General features: G+C 44.3%; 1 protein-coding gene across 2 annotated transcripts in view; it reads left to right on the top strand.

Annotated features, from left to right (window-relative positions):
* The window catches only part of LOC106594706 (myosin-11), a 55,701-nt gene that overhangs the window by 8,025 nt on the left and 22,676 nt on the right, over positions 1 to 25,000 (top strand). For both annotated transcript variants that reach the window (XM_082972937.1, XM_082972936.1), the window contains exons 5-24: positions 12 to 39; positions 2,451 to 2,553; positions 4,457 to 4,477; positions 6,621 to 6,713; positions 8,996 to 9,059; positions 9,351 to 9,449; positions 11,699 to 11,842; positions 13,475 to 13,570; positions 15,594 to 15,712; positions 18,582 to 18,734; positions 19,998 to 20,171; positions 20,541 to 20,714; positions 20,870 to 20,984; positions 21,606 to 21,799; positions 21,922 to 22,043; positions 22,172 to 22,241; positions 23,029 to 23,189; positions 23,336 to 23,444; positions 23,683 to 23,814; positions 23,930 to 24,136. In XM_082972937.1, the coding sequence (XP_082829063.1) occupies positions 12 to 39; positions 2,451 to 2,553; positions 4,457 to 4,477; positions 6,621 to 6,713; positions 8,996 to 9,059; positions 9,351 to 9,449; positions 11,699 to 11,842; positions 13,475 to 13,570; positions 15,594 to 15,712; positions 18,582 to 18,734; positions 19,998 to 20,171; positions 20,541 to 20,714; positions 20,870 to 20,984; positions 21,606 to 21,799; positions 21,922 to 22,043; positions 22,172 to 22,241; positions 23,029 to 23,189; positions 23,336 to 23,444; positions 23,683 to 23,814; positions 23,930 to 24,136 (2,378 nt within the window). The remainder of the gene's footprint in view (positions 1 to 11; positions 40 to 2,450; positions 2,554 to 4,456; positions 4,478 to 6,620; positions 6,714 to 8,995; positions 9,060 to 9,350; positions 9,450 to 11,698; positions 11,843 to 13,474; positions 13,571 to 15,593; positions 15,713 to 18,581; positions 18,735 to 19,997; positions 20,172 to 20,540; positions 20,715 to 20,869; positions 20,985 to 21,605; positions 21,800 to 21,921; positions 22,044 to 22,171; positions 22,242 to 23,028; positions 23,190 to 23,335; positions 23,445 to 23,682; positions 23,815 to 23,929; positions 24,137 to 25,000) is intronic.

Raw genomic sequence — 25,000 nt, 5'->3', positions numbered from 1 at the left:
TTTCTCCACAGAGCGTGAGGACCAGTCAATTCTGTGCACGTGAGTCCAAACCTCAAACACAGACATATTTTTTCCAACACATGAACTTATTGCCCCTTGTACCAGGGATCAGGGGCGGAAATCCCGGGGGGGACGGGGGGGACACGACCCCCCCATCCTGGGAAAAATATGATTTGTCCCCCCCAATATATCACTGAAACATAACTATGTAATTTAAATAATATTAATAATACGCAATGAAAGCAATTGTGCTGATTATAGACATTTAATAGCACGTTTTTAAGTTTCAAAAGATTGCAACCCCCCCACCCTTTGCCTCACAATGGTTTGATCCACTGCCAGTTCCTTAGTTGGCAAGGTAACAGAGGGGTCGTATCTACTGTCTGAAAGGCACTCAATGCACGTAACTGACGTGAGGTTAATCCAGTCAATCGCGCACACACACTAGCTGAATATGCAGAGCTAGCGCGCAAATATTAACTATTAAGCTAGCTAGTACCTATTCCATTTATGTGGCATCGTCAAAGATAGAATCAGCATGCAGATGATGTAAGTTAGTGCTTCAAAGTCCCTGTGATAAGGTTAGCGTTAAACTGAAATCCAAACTGAACAGAACTACACTCTTATCTACCATTGTCTTAAATATATTTAATGGTCTCGTTGCAAAAGCTAAATTGTCGCAAGTGAACTTTTATTTATTTATTTTATTTCACCTTTATTTAACCTGGGTAGCAAAGATTATAGCAAACACCACTGAAACTGAATTGGTGCTCGCTAGCTTTGCAAATTCAGCTATTGTTGGAAGCCAGCCAATATGAAACAAACTATTAAAATTACAAAAGGTTGCAGCATATGTTGTGTAAATGGTGAACTCATACAGCTGTCAACTCTTGTCATTTTAATCCGTTTCACATTTGCTAGCTACCTTTTAGATCGAAGCCCAAATAGAATGATGGAAGATGATAGAAGCCCATCTCCTACTGTAAACAACCTACACACTGTGTGTGTAGCCAGCCAGCCAGCCAGCCAGGTAGAAAAATGGCAGAAAAATAAAAGACGGACATCAGAGTATTTTTCAATACACCAAAACGCATAGTAAGAACCCTAGTAGCCTAATATCTCAAAGACTAGACCACTCTCAACTTAAACTGGTGACTGAACTAAGATTTGTTAAAGGCAATGGTATTGCTGTTGTGATTAGTTGTGTAGTTTTGGGTACCGGTAGTTAGGAGTACGGCAAACACCTTATTTCTTTGGTTCCTCAATATACATTTACCATATTACAATGTAGGCTATGTGTTACAGCACTACTTTTGGTGTCCCCCTCAGGAACTGCTCTTGAGAAAATTTCATGTAATTGTCCCCTCCAAAGTTGATATCAGATTTTCGCCCCTGCCAAGGATGCGTCCCAAATGTAACTTTATCCCATGACCTTGGGACTATCAGGTTCTACCTGAGCTAAGCATTGTTCTGAGATTTTGAACATCAACGTTTTCACATCTCAGAATTGTTTTGCTCACAGGGTTCCAAAAGGGTTCTTCGGCTGTCCCCATATGAGAACCCTTTTTGGTTCCAGGTAGAACCCTTTTGGGTTCCATTTAGAACCCTCAGTGGAAAGGTTTTTTACATGGAAACCAAAAGGGTTCTACCTGGAACCAAAAAGGGTTCTACCTGGAACCAAAAAGGGTTCTTCAAAGGGTTCTTCAAAGGGTACTCCTATTGGGGACAGCAGAAGAACCCTTCTAGGTTCTAGATAGCAACTCTTTTCTAAGAGCGTAGTGAATTCTTCTTTCATAACTGATTAAGGTCGTCACCTTAAAGGTACCTAAAGTGCAGAGTATCAAAATCTTGAGACATTAGTTAAAAGTTTTTTTTGGGGGGTGCAACTGCAGATAGAACCCTATGGTTCTGAAATGTCAATCTGGGTTCAGCCATAAGTTACTATCTGACACTTCTGAATTAGACAGAGGTGAGTCTGGACCCCTGTCCCTCTCCTCTCTAACCCCCTGTCTGGACCCCTGTCCCTCTCCTCCCTAACGCCCTGTCCCTCTCCTCCCTAATGCCCTGTCCCTCTCCTCCCTAATGCCCTGTCCCTCTCCTCTCTAACCCCCTGTCTCCCTCCTCTCTACCCCACCAGAGGTGAGTCTGGACCCCTGTCCCTCTCCTCCCTAACCCCCTGTCCCTCTCCTCTCTAACCCCCTGTCTCTCCCCTCTCTACCCCACCAGAGGTGAGTCTGGACCCCTGTCCCTCTCCTCCCTAACGCCCTGTCCCTCTCCTCTCTAACCCCCTGTCTTCCTCCTCTCTACCCCACCAGAGGTGAGTCTGGACCCCTGTCCCTCTCCTCCCTAACGCCCTGTCCCTCTCCTCTCTAACCCCCTGTCTCTCTCCTCTCTAACCCCCTGTCTCTCTCCTCCCTAACCCCCTGTCTCTCTCCTCTCTACCCCACCAGAGGTGAGTCTGGAGCGGGGAAGACAGAGAACACGAAGAAGGTGATCCAGTATCTGGCGGTGGTGGCTTCCTCTCACAAGGGCAGCAAGAAGGACACTGGAGCTGTGAGTGTTACCTCTAGTGTACAATACAATATGATACACTATAATACACTGGAGCTGTGTTACCTCTAGTGTACAATACAATATGATACACTATAATACACTGGAGCTGTATTACCTCTAGTGTACAATACAATATGATACACTATAATACACTGGAGCTGTGTTACCTCTAGTGTACAATACAATATGATACACTATCATACACTGGAGCTGTATTACCTCTAGTGTACAATACAATATGATACACTATAATACACTGGAGCTGTGAGTGTTACCTCTAGTGTACAATACAATATGATACACTATAATACACTAGAGCTGTGTTACCTCTAGTGTACAATACAATATGATACACTACAATACACTGGAGCTGTGTTACCTCTAGTGTACAATACAATATGATACACTACAATACACTGGAGCTGTGTTACCCTAGGGTTGCAAAACTTTCCCAAATTTTCCAGAAATCCTGGATGGAAGTTTCCTGGAATCAGGATGGAATAAGCAGGACATCTGGGAATCATCCAACTGGGATTTCTGAAAAACCTGGGAATTTACAGGAATTTTTACAGCCCCTACCTCTTCTGTACTCTGCTAAACACATTCAAAACAATGTGACTTGTTTAGTCCCTCAGAGGATAGCAGCAGATATTGAGACTTGTTTAGTCCCTCAGAGGATAGCAGCAGATATTGGGACTTGTTTAGTCCCTCAGAGGATAGCAGCAGATATTGAGACTTGTTTAGTCCCTCAGAGGATAGCAGCAGATATTGTGACTTGTTTAGTCCCTCAGAGGATAGCAGCAGATATTGTGACTTGTTTAGTCCCTCAGAGGATAGCAGCAGATATTGAGACTTGTTTAGTCCCTCAGAGGATAGCAGCAGATATTGTGACTTGTTTAGTCCCTCAGAGGATAGCAGCAGATATTGAGACTTGTTTAGTCCCTCAGAGGATAGCAGCAGATATTGAGACTTGTTTAGTCCCTCAGAGGATAGCAGCAGATATTGAGACTTGTTTAGTCCCTCAGAGGATAGCAGCAGATATTGTGACTTGTTTAGTCCCTCAGAGGATAGCAGCAGATATTGTGACTTGTTTAGTCCCTCAGAGGATAGCAGCAGATATTGTGACTTGTTTAGTCCCTCAGAGGATAGCAGCAGATATTGTGACTTGTTTAGTCCCTCAGAGGATAGCAGCAGATATTGAGACTTGTTTAGTCCCTCAGAGGATAGCAGCAGATATTGTGACTTGTTTAGTCCCTCAGAGGATAGCAGCAGATATTGAGACTTGTTTAGTCCCTCAGAGGATAGCAGCAGATATTGAGACTTGTTTAGTCCCTCAGAGGATAGCAGCAGATATTGAGACTTGTTTAGTCCCTCAGAGGATAGCAGCAGATATTGTGACTTGTTTAGTCCCTCAGAGGATAGCAGCAGATATTGAGACTTGTTTAGTCCCTCAGAGGATAGCAGCAGATATTGAGACTTGTTTAGTCCCTCAGAGGATAGCAGCAGATATTGAGACTTGTTTAGTCCCTCAGAGGATAGCAGCAGATATTGAGACTTGTTTAGTCCATCAGAGGATAGCAGCAGATATTGAGACTTGTTTAGTCCCTCAGAGGATAGCAGCAGATATTGGGACTTGTTTAGTCCCTCAGAGGATAGCAGCAGATATTGTGACTTGTTTAGTCCCTCAGAGGATAGCAGCAGATATTGGGACTTGTTTAGTCCCTCAGAGGATAGCAGCAGATATTGAGTTGATGGGAATTGAACTGAAATGTCTAAACTGTGTAACCCTTCTGTTTTAATTGAGAAGAGTGCTCATAAGAGACTGTACTTTTATCAATGTGATAACAAAACATTTCTTTAACAATGAAAGACATTTCTGTGTGACATTTTTGTTGTGTGACAGGATGCGCCAACACTAGTCAAGGTATGACAAGTCTTTCTGTGGTGTGGGCTATGCAGACTACTGTAACCTTAACTGACTGTGTGGTAGAAACTACTGTTGGTCTGGTTGGTGGACTGCTTCCTCTTCAGTTTGGGGTGTGGGCTATGCAGACTACTGTAACCTTAACTGACTGTGTGGTAGAAACTACTGTTGGTCTGGTTGGTGGACTGCTTCCTCTTCAGTTTGGGGTGTGGGCTATGCAGACTACTGTAACCTTAACTGACTGTGTGGTAGAAACTACTGTTGGTCTGGTTGGTGGACTGCTTCCTCTTCAGTTTGGGGTGTGGGCTATGCAGACTACTGTAACCTTAACTGACTGTGTGGTAGAAACTACTGTTGGTCTGGTTGGTGGACTGCTTCCTCTTCTCTTTGTGGTGTGCTGCTTTGTGCCTGCTGGTGGTTCAGGCTGTATGTCTTCTGCTGAAGAGGCAAATCTATCAGAATCAATACTGATAGTCAATGAGCTGTACTCTAAGTCCTGCTATGGACCCCCCCCCCCCCCCCCCCCCCCCCCCCCGTTGTTCTATATTCATATTCTATATATTCTATATTCCCCTTACCCAATCACAGAAGAAGACAGTTTAGGGTTCACATATCAGACACGACCTATTCCCCAAGGATACAATCACAGAAGAAGAAGAAGAATTTAATTTAAAAAATAGCTAGTGACAATGATGAAGAAGGAGAATAGAAGAATACTTTATTGTGTATCATAATACGTTATGCCAGGTAATGATACCTTATGCCAGGTTATAATATGTTATGCCAGGTTATGCCAGGTTATGATATGTTATGCAAGGTTATGCCAGGTTATGATATGTTATGCAAGGTTATGATACATTACGCCAGGTTATGATACGTTATGCCAGGCTATGATATGTTATGCCAGGTTATGCCAGGTAATGATACGTTATGCCAGGTTATAATATGTTATGCCAGGTTATGCCAGGTTATGATATGTTATGCAAGGTTATGATACATTACGCCAGGTTATGATACGTTATGCCAGGCTATGATATGTTATAACAGGTTATGCCAGGTTATAATACCTTATGCCAGGTTATAATACGTTATGCCAGGTTATGATATGTTATAACAGGTTATGCCTGGTTATAATATGTTGTGCCAGGTTATAATACGTTATGCCAGGTTATGATACATCATGCCAGGTTATAATACATTATGCCAGGTTAGACCAGGTTCCAATACATTATGCCAGGTTATCATACGTTATGCCAGGTTATCATACGTTATGCCAGGTTATAAAACGTTATGCCAGGTTATAAAACGTTATGCCAGGTTATGCCAGATTATAATACGTTATGCCAGGTTAGGCCACATTATCAAACATTATGCCAGGTTATGCCAGGTTATAATACGTTATGCCAGGTTATAATTCATTATAATACGTTATGCCAGGTAATTATGCATTATAATACGTTATGCCAGGTAATAATGCATTATAATACGTTATGCCAGGTTATAATACATTATAATAGGTTATAATGATCACATCATCCTCTGCCTCCTCTGTAGGAGAAGCCAGAGAAGCCTGGGTCTCTGGCCTATGTGAGTATGAGAGTAGCACCCTATTCCCTATTTAGTGCACTACTTTTGACCACCGCCTATAGAGGTCTGGTAAAAGAAGTGCACTGCATATGTAATAGGGTGCCATTTGGGAGTTCATAGCTGCATGCTAGCTAGCGTGTCACACCTACATTTGATTAAACGATATGATCAATCTCTCCTCTCCTATAGCATGTGAACACTATTAACTGTTGATGGACCTCTCTGTGTGTTAGAAAGTAGTGGCCTGTATGACATTTAAAATAGTGTGTGGAACATCAAAGTCACCCCATAATAATCTTTTCACTAATCTCTCTGAGTGGTTGCTATGCTACATCTCACTGACTGTGTTTTGCTCTGTGTCTGTTGCACTGCTTTGTAGTGTGCTAATAAAAGGTGTGTCTCAGTTGTCCATTTCTTTCTTGTTGTACAGTGTAACGGAACTTGTGTTGTTTTGTTGTGTGACATCATTCTTTGGTAATATGCATGAAGTGGAATAATAATTGTGATGTCACAGATATGTGATTGTTTTTCCTCCTTTCCCCCGTTTGCCCTCCAGGGGGAGCTAGAGAAGCAGCTGCTGCAGGCTAACCCCATCCTGGAAGCCTTCGGCAACGCCAAGACCATCAAGAACGACAACTCCTCACGATTCGTAATTAACTCACAGTTTACACACACTCAGACACTATTACACACTCAGACACTATTACACACTCAGACACTATTACACACTCAGACACTATTACACACTCAGACACTATTACACACACTCAGACACTATTACACACTCAGACACTATTACACACTCAGACACTATTACACACTCAGACACTATTACACACACTCAGACACTATTACACACTCAGACACTATTACACACACTCAGACACTATTACACACACAGACACTATTACACACTCAGACACTATTACACACTCAGACACTATTACACACACTATTACACACTCAGACACTATTACACACACTATTACACACTCAGACACTATTACACACACTCAGACACTATTACACACTCAGACACTATTACACACTCAGACACTATTACACACACTATTACACACTCAGACACTATTACACACTCAGACACTATTACACACTCAGACACTATTACACACTCAGACACTATTACACACACTATTACACACTCAGACACTATTACACACACTATTACACACTCAGACACTATTACACACTCAGACACTATTACACACTCAGACACTATAACACACTCAGACACTATTACACACTCAGACACTATTACACACACTATTACACACTCAGACACTATTACACACACTATTACACACTCAGACACTATTACACACTCAGACACTATTACACACTCAGACACTATTACACACTCAGACACTATTACACACTCAGACACTATTACACACACTCAGACACTATTACACACTCAGACACTATTACACACTCAGACACTATTATACACACTATTACACACTCAGACACTATTACACATTCAGACAGTATTACACACTCAGACACTATTACACACACTATTACACACTCAGACACTATTACACACACTCAGACACTATTATACACACTATTACACACTCAGACACTATTACACACTCAGACACTATTACACACTCAGACACTATTACACACTCACACACTATTACACACTCAGACACTATTACACACTCAGACACTATTACACACTCAGACACTATTACACACACTATAACACACTCAGACACTATTACACACTCAGACACTATTACGAACTCAGACACCATTACACACAATATTACACACTCAGACACTATTACACACTCACACACTATTACACACTCAGACACTATTACACACTCAGACACTATTACACACACTATAACACACTCAGACACTATTACACACTCAGACACTATTACAAACTCAGACACCATTACACACAATATTACACACTCAGACACTATTACACACTCACACACTATTACACACTCAGACACTATTACACACACTATTACACACTCAGACACTATTACACACACTATTACACACTCAGACACTATTACACACTCAGACACCATTAGACACTCAGACACTATTACACACTCAGACACTATTACACACTCAGACACTATTACACACTCAGACACTATTACACACACTATAACACACTCAGACACTATTACACACTCAGACACTATTACACACTCAGACACTATTACACACACTCAGACACTATTACACACACTATTACACACTCAGACACTATTACACACTCAGACACTATTACACACTCAGACACTATTACACACACTATTACACACTCAGACACTATTACACACACTATTACACACTCAGACACTATTACACACTCAGACACTATTACACACTCAGACACTATTACACACACTATTACACACACTATTACACACTCAGACACTATTACACACACTATTACAGTATCCTACATATCTCTCCTCACATATACAGTATCCTACATATCGCTCCTCACATATACAGTATCCTACATATCGCTCCTCACATATACAGTATCCTACATATCTCTCCTCACATATACAGTATCCTACATATCTCTCCTCACATATACAGTATCCTACATATCTCTCCTCACATATACAGTATCCTACATATCTCTCCTCACATATACAGTATCCTACATATCTCTCCTCACATATACGGTATCCTACATATCTCTCCTCACATATACAGTATCCTACATATCTCTCCTCACATATACAGTATCCTACATATCTCTCCTCACATATACAGTATCCTACATATCTCTCCTCACATATACAGTATCCTACATATCTCTCCTCACATATACAGTATCCTACATATCTCTCCTCACATATACAGTATCCTACATATCTCTCCTCACATATACAGTATCCTACATATCTCTCCTCACAGGGCAAGTTTATTAAGCTCAACTTTGACGTGACCGGATTCCTCGTTGGAGCCAACATCGATACCTGTATCCTCATGAAGTATACTTTCTATAAATATACCGACTTGGGGCTCCTTATAGAGATGTATTGTAGTGTTTATCAAATTCATCTTTTAGAGATTTGGGAGATATTATAACCCACAAAAGGGACAGTTTCCCGGACACAGATTAAACCTAGTCCTGGACTAAAAAGTGTGTTCAAATAAGAATGTATATTTATATTTCATGTGTGTCGGGGGAAACTGGCCCAACGTAAAATGCAGTGTCTTGTTCCTGCACCACAGAGTTTTTTGTCTTTAACCCTCCCCTGTCCACCAGACCTGCTGGAGAAGTCTCGCTGTATCCGCCAAGCCAAGATAGAGAGAGCCTTCCATATCTTTTACTACATGGTGGCCGGGGCGAAGGACCAACTAAAGGGTGAGGAGATGGATAGATGGAATGATGGATGGACAGGCCAGGATTGGTCGTTTCTCCTAAATCAAGGGTCGGCAATCATTTTGTCTCGAGGGCCAAATCGGGATTTCAGAATTCTGGGTCGAGCCCACCCCTGTCCTAGATAGTTATGCTGATTTAAAGGACAGGTCTGAAACGACTTTCTGTCTCTATATAGAGAAGCTGTTGCAGGGGGGTTTCAGTGTGTATCGTTTACTGGTAGCAGTAAACACTGAGTGTACAAAACATTAAGAACACCTTCCTAATATTGAGTTGAACCCAACACCTCCTTTGGCCTCAGAACAGGCTCAATTCATCAGGACATGGACTCTACAAGGTGTTGAAAGCGTTCCACAGGGATGCTGGCCCATGTTGACTCCAATGATTCCCACAGTTGTGTCCAGTTGGCTGGATGTCCTTTGGGTGGTGGACCACTCTTGATACACACAGGAAACTGTTGTGTGAAAAACCCAGCAGCATTGCAGTTCTTGACACAAACCGGTGCGCCTGGCACCTACTACCATACCCCGTTCAAAGGCACTTAAAACTTTTGTCTTCCCCATTCACCCTCTGGATGGCACACACTATCCATGTCTCAATTGTCTCAAAGCTTAAAAATCATTCTTTAACCTGTCTCCTCCCCTTCATCTTTAACCCGTCTCCTCCCCTTCATCATTAACCCGTCTCCTCCCCTTCATCATTAACCCGTCTCCTCCTCTTCATCTTTAACCCGTCTCCTCCCCTTCATCATTAACCCGTCTCCTCCTCTTCATCTTTAACCCGTCTCCTCCTCTTCATCTTTAACCCGTCTCCTCCCCTTCATCTTTAACCCGTCTCCTCCCCTTCATCTTTAACCCGTCTCCTCCCCTTCATCATTAACCCGTCTCCTCCCCTTCATCATTAACCCGTCTCCTCCTCTTCATCTTTAACCCGTCTCCTCCCCTTCATCATTAACCCGTCTCCTCCTCTTCATCTTTAACCCGTCTCCTCCCCTTCATCATTAACCCGTCTCCTCCTCTTCAACTTTAACCCGTCTCCTCCTCTTCATCTTTAACCCGTCTCCTCCCCTTCATCTTTAACCCGTCTCCTCCTCTTCATCTTTAACCCGTCTCCTCCCCTTCATCATTAACCCGTCTCCTCCTCTTCATCTTTAACCCGTCTCCTCCTCTTCATCATTAACCCGTCTCCTCCTCTTCATCATTAACCCGTCTCCTCCTCTTCATCTTTAACCCGTCTCCTCCCCTTCATCATTAACCCGTCTCCTCCTCTTCAACTTTAACCCGTCTCCTCCTCTTCATCTTTAACCCGTCTCCTCCCCTTCATCATTAACCCGTCTCCTCCTCTTCAACTTTAACCCGTCTCCTCCTCTTCATCATTAACCCGTCTCCTCCCCTTCATCTTTAACCCGTCTCCTCCCCTTCATCTTTAACCCGTCTCCTCCCCTTCATCATTAACCCGTCTCCTCCTCTTCATCTTTAACCCGTCTCCTCCCCTTCATCATTAACCCGTCTCCTCCCCTTCATCTTTAACCCGTCTCCTCCCCTTCATCTTTAACCCGTCTCCTCCTCTTCATCTACACTGATTGAAGTGGATTTAACAGGTGACATCAATAAGGGATCATATCTTTCACCTGGATTCACCTGGTCAGTCTGTGTCATGGAAAGAGTTGTGTATACTCAGTGTGTCTTATTGCTATTATAAACTGGTTACCAATGTAATTAGAGCAGTAAAAATACATGTTTTGTCATACCTGTGGTATACGGTTTGATATACCACGACTGTCAGCCAATCAGCTTTCAGGGCTGGAACTACCCAGTTTATAATGTCTGATCTACCATGGCTTTTAGCCAATCAGCATCTAGGACACAAACTACCCGGTTTATAATAATATCATAAATATTATAAACTGGGTGGTTCGAGCCCTGAATGCTGATTGGCTGACAGCCATGGTATATCAGACCGTATACCACAGGTATGACAAAACATGTATTTTTACTGCTCTAATTACATTGGTAACCAGTTTATAATAGCAATAAGGCACCTCGGGGGTTTGTAGTATATGGCCAGTATCCCACGGCTAAGGGCTGTGTCCAGGCACTCCACGTTGCGTTGTGCATAAGAACAACCCTTAGCCGTGGTATATTGATCATATGCCACACCTCCTCAGGCCTTATTGTTTAATTATATAGTGTATAAACCATACAGCTCCTCCTCTCCTGTCTGTCCCTGTATAGAGGAGCTGTTACTGGAGGATTTTGGGGACTACCGGTTCCTGGTGGCAGGTCATGTGGAGGTGCCTGGTCAGGAAGATGATGAGATGTTCATAGAAACACTGGAGGCCATGGAGATCATGGGTTTCTCTGAGGACGAGAGGACAGGTACTGGAGGAAGGGGAGGGCTGTCTCTGAGGATGAGAGGACAGGTACTGGGGGAGGGGAGGGCTGTCTCTGAGGATGAGAGGACAGGTACTGGAGGAAGGGGAGGGCTGTCTCTGAGGATGAGAGGACAGGTACTGGGGGAAGGGGAGGGCTGTCTCTGAGGACGAGAGGACAGGTACTGGGGGAAGAGGAGGGCTGTCTCTGAGGACGAGAGGACAGGTACTGGAGGAAGGGGAGAGCTGTCTCTGAGGACGAGAGGACAGGTACTGGAGGAAGGGGAGGGCTGTCTCTGAGGACGAGAGGACAGGTACTGGAGGAAGGGGAGGGCTGTCTCTGAGGACGAGAGGACAGGTACTGGGGGGAAGGGGAGGGCTGTCTCTGAGGACGAGAGGACAGGTACTGGGGGAGGGGAGGGCTGTCTCTGAGGACGAGAGGACAGGTACTGGGGGAAGGGGAGGGCTGTCTCTGAGGACGAGAGGACAGGTACTGGGGGAGGGGAGGGCTGTCTCTGAGGACGAGAGGACAGGTACTGGGGGAGGGGAGGGCTGTCTCTGAGGACGAGAGGACAGGTACTGGGGGAGGGGAGGGCTGTCTCTGAGGATGAGAGGACAGGTACTGGGGGAAGGGGAGGGCTGTCTCTGAGGACGAGAGGACAGGTACTGGGGGAGGGGAGGGCTGTCTCTGAGGACGAGAGGACAGGTACTGGGGGAAGGGGAGGGCTGTCTCTGAGGACGAGAGGACAGGTACTGGAGGAAGGGGAGGGCTGTCTCTGAGGACGAGAGGACAGGTACTGGGGGGAGGGGAGGGCTGTCTCTGAGGACGAGAGGACAGGTACTGGGGGAAGGGGAGGGCTGTCTCTGAGGACGAGAGGACAGGTACTGGAGGAAGGGGAGGGCTGTCTCTGAGGATGAGAGGACAGGCACTGGGGGAAGGGGAGGGCTGTCTCTGAGGACGAGAGGACAGGTACTGGGGGGAAGGGGAGGGCTGTCTCTGAGGATGAGAGGACAGGTACTGGGGGAGGGGAGGGCTGTCTCTGAGGACGAGAGGACAGGTACTGGGGGAAGGGGAGGGCTGTCTCTGAGGACGAGAGGACAGGTACTGGAGGAAGGGGAGGGCTGTCTCTGAGGACGAGAGGACAGGTACTGGGGGGAGGGGAGGGCTGTCTCTGAGGACGAGAGGACAGGTACTGGGGGAAGGGGAGGGCTGTCTCTGAGGACGAGAGGACAGGTACTGGGGAAGGGGAGGGCTGTCTCTGAGGACGAGAGGACAGGTACTGGGGGAGGGGAGGGCTGTCTCTGAGGACGAGAGGACAGGTACTTGGGGAAGGGGAGGGCTGTCTCTGAGGATGAGAGGACAGGCACTGGGGGAAGGGGAGGGCTGTCTCTGAGGACCAGGGGATAGATACTAGAGGGAAGAGGAGGGCTGTCTGGCTTTTAGTCTATCATTCTCTTTCTCCACCTCACTTTGTCTTTCTCTGTCCGTCTGTCATTCTCTCTCTCGCTCTATCTCTCTTGAGGACGAGGGGATAGGTAGGGGTAGGGCTGTCTCTCTTACTGCTGTCTCTCTCAGTGATGTCTGTCTCTCTCTCTCCTCCCACTCTCCTCTCATCCCTCACTCCTCTCCTCTCTCTAGGCATGATGAAGGTGGTCTCCACTGTGCTCCAGCTGGGGAACATTAAGTTCAACAAGGAGAGGAACAATGAGCAGGCCACCATGCCCGACAACACAGGTGATACATGACATCACACAGGTAGTAGCAGCACATGTGAGACATGACATCACACAGGTAGGAGCAACACAGGTGAGACATGACATCACACAGGTAGTAGCAGCACATGTGAGACATGACATCACACAGGTAGGAGAAACACAGGTGAGACATGACATCACACAGGTAGTAGCAGCACAGGTGAGACATGACATCACACAGGTAGGAGCAGCACAGGTGAGACATGACATCACACAGGTAGTAGCAGCACATGTCAGACATGACATCACACAGGTAGGAGCAACACAGGTGAGACATGACATCACACAGGTAGTAGGAGCACAGGTGAGACATGACATCACACAGGTAGGAGCAACACAGGTGAGACATGACATCACAAGGGTAGTAACCACACAGGTGAGACATGAAATCACACAGGTAGGAACAACACAGGTGGGACATGACATCACACAGGTAGGAACAACACAGGTGGGACATGACATCACACAGGTAGGAGAAACACAGGTAACAACAGAGTTTGTTCACAGTAACACAAGCTTGAAAATACAGTTTACATTTAGCACAGATAATACAAAAAGGAAAGCACAGGTAAGAAAGACAACAGGTAACATACCACTAACACAGGTATGAAAGACAGCAGGTAACATACCACTAACACAGGTAAGAAAGGCAACCACGTAACATACCACTAACACAGGTAAGAAAGATAACAGGTAACATACCACTAACACAGGTATGAAAGACAACAGGTAACATACCACTAACACAGGTATGAAAGACAACAGGTAACATACCACTAACACAGGTAAGAAAGACAGCAGGTAACATACCACTAACACAGGTAAGAAAGACAGCAGGTAACATACCACTAACACAGGTATGAAAGACAACAGGTAACATACCACTAACACAGGTATGAAAGACAGCAGGTAACATACCACTAACACAGGTATGAAAGACAGCAGGTAACATACCACTAACACAGGTAAGAAAGATAACAGGTAACATACCACTAACACAGGTATGAAAGACAACAGGTAACATACCACTAACACAGGTATGAAAGATAACAGGTAACATACCACTAACACAGGTAAGAAAGACAGCAGGTAACATACCACTAACACAGGTAAGAAAGACAGCAGGTAACATACCACTAACACAGGTATGAAAGACAACAGGTAACATACCACTAACACAGGTATGAAAGACAGCAGGTAACATACCACTAACACAGGTATGAAAGACAGCAGGTAACATACCACTAACACAGGTAAGAAAGATAACAGGTAACATACCACTAACACAGGTATGAAAGACAACAGGTAACATACCACTAACACAGGTATGAAAGACAGCAGGTAACATACCACTAACACAGGTATGAAAGACAGCAGGTAACATACCACTAACACAGGTAAGAAAGATAACAGGTAACATACCACTAACACAGGTATGAAAGACAGCAGGTAACATACCACTAACACAGGTATGAAAGACAGCAGGTAACATACCACTAACACAGGTAAGAAAGATAACAGGTAACATACCACTAACACAGGTATGAAAGACAGCAGGTAACATACCACTAACACAGGTATGAAAGACAGCAGGTAACATACCACTAACACAGGTAAGAAAGACAACAGGTAACATACCACTAACACAGGTAAGAAAGGCAACAGGTAACATACCACTAACACAGGTATGAAAGACAACAGGTAACATACCACTAACACAGGTATGAAAGACAGCAGGTAACATACCACTAACACAGGTAAGAAAGGCAACAGGTAACATACCACTAACACAGGTAAGAAAGACAACAGGTAACATACCACTAACACAGGTATGAAAGATAACAGGTAACATTCAGTACGACTAATCTTTCTCTCTCTCTTTCCCTTTCTTCTCTTCTGCTCTCTCTCTCTCTCTCTCTCTCTCTCTCTCTCTTCCTCCCCCCTCTCCCCTCTCTCTCTCTTGCCTCCCTTCCTCCCACTCTCTTCTCTCTCTCTCTCTTCAGCGGCTCAGAAAGTGTGCCACCTGCAGGGTATCAACGTGACAGACTTCACCCGTTCCGTCCTCACCCCCCGCATCAAGGTGGGCAGAGAGGTGGTGCAGAAGGCTCAGACCAAGGAACAGGTACTCTTCTACTCTACTCTATTCTATTCTACTATATTCTACTCTATTATGTTTTATTCTACTCTATTCTACTCTATTATGCTCTATTCTACTCTATTCTACTCTATTATGTTCTATTCTACTCTATTATGTTCTATTCTACTCTATTATGTTATATTCTACTCTATTCTAGTCTATTATGTTCTATTTTACTCTATTATGTTCTATTCTACTCTAATATGTTCTATTCTACTCTATTATGTTCTATTCTACTCTATTCTACTCTATTATATTCTATTCTACTCTATTATGTTATATTCTACTCTATTATGTTGTATTCTACTCTATTCTATTATACTATTTTCTATTGTACTCTATTATATTCTACTCTATTGTTCTCTATTCTGCTCTATTATGTTGTATTCTATTCTACTCTATTCTATTTGACTCTATTATATTGTGCTCTATTCTACTCTATTCTATTATCTTCTATTCTACTATCTTCTATTCTACTCTATTCTACTATCTTCTATTCTACTCTATTCTATTCTACTATCTTATATTCTACTATTTTCTATTTGACTATCTTCTATTCTACTCTATTCTACTATCTTCTATTCTATTCTATTAAATTCTACTTTATTCTATTCTACTCGGTTCTACTTTGTTATATTTTACTTTATTCTATTCCTCTCTACTCTATTCTACTATCTTCTATTGTACTATATTCTACTCTGCTCTACTCTACTATATTCAATTCTGCTTTATTCTATTCTACTCGGTTCTACTTTGTTATATTTTACTCTATTCTATTAAACTCTACTCTATTCTACTCTACTCTGTTCTACTCTATTATGTTCAATTCTACTCTGTTCTACTTTATTCTGTTCTATTCAACTCTACACTACACAAAATACCCTGTTCTACTCCATTCTATTCAACTCTACTCTACTCCATTCTACTTTACTATATTCTATTCTGCTCTATTCTACTCTATTCTACTGTGTTCTGCTGTATTCTACTGTATTCTACTCTATGCTATTGTATTACTCTATTCTATGCTACTATATTCTGTTCTATTCTACTTCATTCTATTCTACCCTTTTCTGTTCTATTATATTATACCCTGTTCAACTCGTACTTGTACTCTACTCTATTCTACTTCATTCTATTAAACTCTACTCTATTCTACTATCTTCTATTCTACTCTATTCTACTATGCTCTACTCTATTATATTCAATTCTACTTTATTCTAATCTACTCGGTTCTACTTTGTTATATTTTACTCTATTATATTCAACTCTATTTTATTATATTCTACTTTATTATATTATATTATGCTCTATTCTATTCAACTCTACTATATTCTACTCTATTCTATTTGATTCTACTCTATTATATTCAACTCTGAACTACTATAATCTACCCGATTCTATTCCATTCAACTGTACTCTATTCTATTCAACTCTACTCTATTCTATTCAACTCTATTCTATTCAACTCTGTTTGACTCCATTCTATTATGTTCTACTCTATTCTATTGTACTCTATTCTACTCTACTTTATTCTGTTATATTATATTCTACTCTATTCTGTTTTATTCAACTATACACTACTCTAATCTACTCTATTCTATTAAACTAATTTCTTCTCTTTAATCAACTCTATTATGTTCTACTCTATTCTTCTCTAATATATTCTACTCTATTCAACACTACTCTATTCTACTCTGTTCTACTCTACTCTATTCTTCTCTACTCTATTCTACTCTGTTCAACACTACTCTATTCTACTCTGTTCTACTCTACTCTATTCAACTCTACTCTATTCTGTTCTATTACGTTCTACCCTATTCTACTCAACTCTACACTATTCTATTCTAATCTACTCTATTTATCTCTACTCTTGTAACGACGGTCGTCAGGAATGGACCAAGGCGCAGCGGGTTGAGTGCTCATAATTAACTTTTTAATGAAAACACTTCTACAAACAAAACAAAACGATGGACGACGAATACAGACTTGACGGCAAAAGACAGCAATTCAAGTGACAACCTCCCACAAATTACAAATACAAACACACCCTAATATATAGGACTCTCAATCAAAGGCAACTAGACAACACCTGCCTTCAATTGAGAGTCCACACCCCAATTAACTAAACATAGAAACAGACTAACTAGAAAGAACATAGACTAACAGAGCAGTGACCAAAAACCCCTGGAATACATAAATCAACTACCCTCTACATAATACACACACCCCGAACCACATAAACCAAATACCCTCTGCCACGTCCTGACCAGCCTACACTAACAAAATAACCATCATACTGGTCAGAACGTGACAACTCTACTCTATTCAACTCTAATCTATTATATTCTACCCTATTCTATTCAACTCTACTCTATTCTACTCTACTCTACTCTATTCTACTCTACTGTATTTTATTATTCTCTAGTCTATTGTATTCTACTCTATTCTATTCTAGATACAATACCTTCCTCTCACATGTTCAGTTAAAAGTGTAATCTTATTTTCAACAGAGACCTGGCAACATATAATGTATCTGAAGCATAAGTAGTTATAGTACATAGCCTTTCTCCAGGAGAAGCTTTAGTCAGAGACAGGGATGTGCGGGGAGGCAGACAAGATGACGGTTCACACACTCACTGTCTCTCTATCTCTCTCTCCCTCTCCTTCTCCCCTCCCGCTCCCTCTCCTCCCCTCCCGCTCCTTCTCCCCTCCCGCTCCCTCTCCTTCTCCCCCTCCTTCTCCCCCTCCCTCTCCCCTCCCGCTCCCTCTCCTTCTCCCCTCCCGCTCCCTCTCCTCCCCTCCCGCTCCTTCTCCCCCTCCCTCTCCCCTCCCGCTCCCTCTCCTTCTCCCCCAGGCTGACTTTGCCATCGAGGCCCTAGCGAAGGCCATGTATGAGCGGTTGTTCAGGTGGATCCTGGCTAGGGTGAATAAGACTCTGGATAAAGCCAAACGTAAAGGAGCATCATTCCTGGGGATCCTAGACATCGCTGGCTTTGAAATCTTTGAGGTGAGATTGAGGAGCATCATCTTTAAGTTGACAGAGAAAGGAATTCAGCAGGGGTCCCGTGAGGCCAGTTGGTAGCTCATGGCGCATTGCAACGCCAAGGTTGTGGGTTCGATTCCCATGGAGGACCGGTAAAAGAGAATGATGCACCCAGTACTGTAATTCACTCTGGATACGAGCATCTGCTAAATGACTGAAAATGAAACCATTTAAAATGGGTAGACGTAGCGATTTGGGAGCCCCATCTACCTCCCAAAAGGGACATTTCCCCCAGAACATTTCCTACAATGATTATTATTATCCCACAATTAAAAACACCCCTACGGGCCCTGGTCAAAGTAGTGCACTAAATAGGGAATAGGATGTCATTTGGGATTCAGAACTGATGTACAGGACTATGACGTGAGAAGTACCTCTATGTTCACATCCATCTCTCCCATCTCCCCTCCTCAGGAACTACCATGGTACTGTAGCTCTGTGTAAACCACTATGTACCTTCTCCTCAGGAACTACCATGGTACTGTAGCTCTGTGTAAACCACTATGTACCTTCTCCTCAGGAACTACCACGGTACTGTAGCTCTGTGTAAACCACTATGTAACTTCTCCTCAGGAACTACCACGGTACTGTAGCTCTGTGTAAACCACTATGTAACTTCTCCTTCTCCTCAGGAACTACCATGGTACTGTAGCTCTGTGTAAACCACTATGTAACTTCTCCTCAGGAACTACCACGGTACTGTAGCTCTGTGTAAACCACTATGTAACTTCTCCTTCTCCTCAGGAACTACCATGGTACTGTAGCTCTGTGTAAACCACTATGTAACTTCTCCTCAGGAACTACCACGGTACTGTAGCTCTGTGTAAACCACTATGTAACTTCTCCTCAGGAACTACCATGGTACTGTAGCTCTGTGTAAACCACTATGTAACTTCTCCTCAGGAACTACCATGGTACTGTAGCTCTGTGTAAACCACTATGTAACTTCTCCTCAGGAACTACCATGGTACTGTAGCTCTGTGTAAACCACTATGTAACTTCTCCTCAGGAACTACCATGGTACTGTAGCTCTGTGTAAACCACTATGTAACTTCTCCTCAGGAACTACCATGGTACTGTAGCTCTGTGTAAACCACTATGTAACTTCTCCTCAGGAACTACCATGGTACTGTAGCTCTGTGTAAACCACTATGTAACTTCTCCTCAGGAACTACCATGGTACTGTAGCTCTGTGTAAACCACTATGTACCTTCTCCTTCTCCTCAGGACAACTCGTTTGAGCAGCTGTGCATCAACTACACCAACGAGCGTCTGCAGCAGCTGTTCAACCACACCATGTTCATCCTGGAGCAGGAGGAGTACAAGAGAGAGGGGATCGACTGGGCCTTCATAGACTTCGGCCTGGACCTGCAGCCCTGCATAGAGCTCATCGAGAGACCGGTAACACACACACACACACACACGGAGACACACACACACATACAGAGACACTCACACACACGGAGACACTCACACACACACACACACACACACACACACACACACACACACACACACACACACACACACACACACACACACGGAGACACACACACACACACAGAGACACACACACACACACACACACACACACACACACACACACACACACACACACACGGAGACACACACACACACGGAGACACACACACACACACACACACACACACACACACACACACACACATACTGTACACCCTGGACCTACAGCAATGCACACATGGATGGGTGCTGGTTCCCTAAAGCTGACCCCTCCCCCCACCCTTCTAGAACAATCCTCCAGGTATCTTGGCTCTGTTGGATGAGGAGTGCTGGTTCCCTAAAGCCACAGACCTGTCCTTCGTTGAGAAGCTGATGAACACACACACGGCCCACTGCAAGTTCTCCAAACCCAAATCACTCAAAGACAAGACTGCCTTCTCTGTTCTTCACTACGCCGGCAAGGTGAGATGAGATTATATGTAGGTGGATTACAATGGTGCCAGTTGGCTGATTAATAACATGGCTGTGTTGTGGTTGTGGTTGTGTTGTGGTTATGTTATGGTTGTGTTGTGGTTGTGTTGTGGTTGTGTTGTGGTTGTATTGTGGTTGTGTTATAGGTGGACTACAACGGGGCCAACTGGCTGACTAAGAACATGGACCCTCTGAATGACAACGTGACGGCTCTCCTCAACAACTCATCCAACCCCTTCATACAGGACCTCTGGAAGGATGGTGAGCCACATGCGTCCCAAAATGGCACCCTCTTCCCTAAATGGTACACCACGTTAGACCAGGCCCCATAGCACTTTGGTCAAAAGTAGTGCACTATAGTATATCAGGAATAGGGTCCTATTTAGGATGCAAGCACAGTTGGTCTACTACCCATTCACTTTACTGTACTCCCATCAGTAGAAATGTGTTGTCTACTACCCATTCACTTTACTGTACTCCCATCAGTAGAAATGTGTTGTCTACTACCCATTCACTTTACTGTACTCCCATCAGTAGAAATGTGTTGTCTACTACCCATTCACTTTACTGTACTCCCATCAGTAGAAATGTGTTGTCTACTACCCATTCACTTTACTGTACTCCCATCAGTAGAAATGTGTTGTCTACTACCCATTCACTTTACTGTACTCCCATCAGTAGAAATGTGTTGTCTACTACCCATTCACTTTACTGTACTCCCATCAGTATTCATCAGTATTCTACTGTCTCTCCTTCTTGTCTGTCACCTGTTCTTCTCCCTCTTTCTCTTTCATCTCCTCCTCTTTCTCCCTGCCTCTCACCTTTCCTGCCCCCCCAGCCTTTCTTCTCAGAGGTCATGAATAATCCTTGTTCTGTTTCCAGTGGACCATGTGGTGGGTCTAGAGACCATTACTAAGATGTCAGAGAGCTCGGCCCCCAGCGCCACCAAGTCTAAGAAGGGCATGTTCAGGACAGTGGGCCAGCTCTACAAGGAATCCCTGGGCAAACTGATGACCACGCTGAACAACACACAGCCCAACTTCATACGCTGTATCATCCCTAACCACGAGAAGAGGGTAGGACACTATCCCCCTACCCAGAACCCCTACAGCTATTTCTATATGTTTCATCAATTCATCTCCTCTCTCTTGAGTCACCTGTGATCTCTCTCTCCCTCATTCTTCCTGTGTGTGTGTAGGCAGGGAAGCTGGATGCTAACCTGGTTCTGGAACAGTTGAGGTGTAACGGGGTTCTGGAAGGGATCCGTATCTGCAGACAGGGCTTCCCCAACCGCATCGTGTTCCAAGAGTTCCGACAACGGTGAGGAATGTTCTAACACCAACGTTAAGGAACCACGATTATGTCTGTGTGGTTATCATATAACAACTTGTACTCTTCCTTCTGTCTTCCTCTCTTTCTTCCTCTTCTTCCTCTTCTTCTTCTTGTAGCTATGAGATCCTAGCAGCCAACTGCATCCCAAAGGGTTTCATGGACGGGAAACAGGCTTGTCAACTAATGGTGATTTCATCTTACTGAAACGTCTGAGTTGATCTAACTGAAACGTCTGAGTTGATCTCACTGAAACGTCTGAGTTGATCTAACTGAAACGTCTGAGTTGATCTTACTGAAACGTCTGAGTTGATCTTACTGAAACGTCTGAGTTGATCTAACTGAAACGTCTGAGTTGATCTTACTGAAACGTCTGAGTTGATCTTACTGAAACGTCTGAGTTGATCTAACTGAAATGTCTGAGTTGATCTTACTGAAACGTCTGAGTTGATCTTACTGAAATGTCTGAGTTGATCTTACTGAAAGGTCTGAGTTGATCTAACTGAAACGTCTGAGTTGATCTCACTGAAACGTCTGAGTTGATCTAACTGAAACGTCTGAGTTGATCTAACTGAAACGTCTGAGTTGATCTCACTGAAACGTCTGAGTTGATCTCACTGAAACGTCTGAGTTGATCTCACTGAAACGTCTGAGTTGATCTTACTGATACAGTCACTGAGCCTAAAAACCTTTTGGCACGTTTGAACCCGCATTTTTAGAAAACCAAAAGTTGAGCAATGAACTAAATAGGACATGTTTCTACCTTAGTTCTGGATAAGTAAAGAGTTATTCTAAAGGGACCTATGTTTTGAAAGGTGTCACGATAAAGGTGTCACGATAAAGGTGTCATGATATAGGTGTTATGAGAAAGGTGTCATGATAAAGGTGTTACGATAAAGGTGTCACGATAAAGGTGTTACGATAAAGGTGTTACGATAAAGGTGTCATGATGAAGGTGTTATGACTTCCTCTCCAGATGAAGCACCTGGACCTGGACCCTAATCTGTTCCGTATTGGTCAGAGTAAGATGTTCTTCAGAACAGGAGTGTTAGCCCAGCTGGAGGAGGAGAGGGACATTAAACTGACCGTGGTCATCATCGCCTTCCAGGCCCACGCTAGGAGCTTCCTGGCACGCAAGTTAGTGTAACAGTGTTGCTTCCAGCCTGGGCTCCACACAGGGACCCTCTGAACACATCGACACATTTCACCCGTGAGGTAGCGTTACCAGTCGCTCCCTCAACAGCATGATAGCAGACACACTCTGATGTGACTTCTGTCCACAGAGCGTTTAGTAAGCGTCAGGCCCAGCTGACTGCTATGAAGGTGATTCAGAGGAACTGTGCTGTCTACCTGGTCCTGAAGAACTGGCAGTGGTGGAGACTCTTCACCAAGGTACATATCACACACACACACGCACACACACACACACACACACACACACACACACACACACACACACACACACACAGGTGTTTGATTTATGGTTATCTGTCCTATCCAGTGTTGTAGATGTTCTGCCACGTCCATCATGGAGAACCACTATGTAACTAGTTTTGATATATCGTAGTTTTGATTCATTGATTTGATTTGATATCAGCTCTTATGTAAACTTTGATTGGTTGTCCCACAGGTGAAGCCCCTCCTCCAGGTGACGCGACAGGAAGAAGAAATGGGTCAGAAGGAGGAGGAGCTGAAGTCCGCCAAGGATCTGGCCCAGAAGAGCCAGGTGGAACTGAAGGAGATCTCCCAGAAACACACACAGGTGAAGTGGAGAAACACACACACACACACACACACACACACACACACACACACACACACACACACACACACACACACACACACACACAGGTAAAGTGGAGACTCTCTCTCTCTAGGTAGTAGAGGAGCGAGCTAAACTGGAGCAGAAGCTTCAGGCGGAGACAGAGTTGTATGCTGAGGCAGAGGAGATGAGGCTTCGTCTGGAGGTCAAGAAGCAGGAGCTGGAGGAGGTGCTCCATGAGATGGAGTCGCGGCTGGAGGAGGAGGAGGAGAGAGCCACACAGCTGCAGCAGGAGAGGAAGGACATGCAGCAGCAACTACAGGTGGGCAGATCCAAAATGGCTACCGAGCGATGACCTTTTCAACTATGGTATATCAGTGATGATGTCAAAATGGACAAAATCATTTCAAAGAAGCGTCAAACCGACTCAATCCCTTTCAGAAACTTTGGCATGAAATGTATGAAATGCTAATATCGATATTACCGGGTACATTGACTTCCATTGGTTTCTGGTTGGAAAATGCTGAAGTTAGTGGATGGTGGATTGACTGCACTCTGTCCTTATCCATAGACTGGTATAGATGTAAGGCCCTGTTGTGGATCATGTGGAGGTCCTGTTGTGGGTCAGGTGAAGGTCCTGTTGTGGGTCAGGTGGAGGAGGTCCTGTTGTGGGTCAGGTGGAGGCCCTGTTGTGGGTCAGGTGAAGGAGGTCATGTTGTGGGTCAGGTGGAGGCCCTGTTGTGGGTCAGGTGAAGGAGGTCATGTTGTGGGTCAGGTGGAGGCCCTGTTGTGGGTCAGGTGAAGGAGGTCCTGTTGTGGGTCAGGTGGAGGCCCTGTTGTGGATCATGTGGAGGCCCTGTTGTGGATCATGTGGAGGCCCTGTTGTGGATCATGTGGAGGCCCTGTTGTGGGTCAGGTGGAGGCCCTGTTGTGGGTCAGGTGGAGGCCCTGTTGTGGGTCAGGTGAAGGAGGTCCTGTTGTGGGTCAGGTGAAGGAGGTCCTGTTGTGGGTCAGGTGAAGGTCCTGTTGTGGATCATGTGGAGGCCCTGTTGTGGATCATGTGGAGGCCCTGTTGTGGATCATGTGGAGGCCCTGTTGTGGGTCAGGTGGAGGCCCTGTTGTGGGTCAGGTGGAGGCCCTGTTGTGGGTCAGGTGGAGGCCCTGTTGTGGTTCAGGTGGAGGCCCT

This window comes from Salmo salar, chromosome 03 (genome assembly GCF_965601325.2).
Source record: "Salmo salar chromosome 03, fSalSal1, whole genome shotgun sequence".
Lineage (NCBI taxonomy): Eukaryota > Metazoa > Chordata > Actinopteri > Salmoniformes > Salmonidae > Salmo > Salmo salar.
Note: the sequence above shows the minus strand (reverse complement) of the source record. Positions and strands in the feature narration are given on the sequence as shown.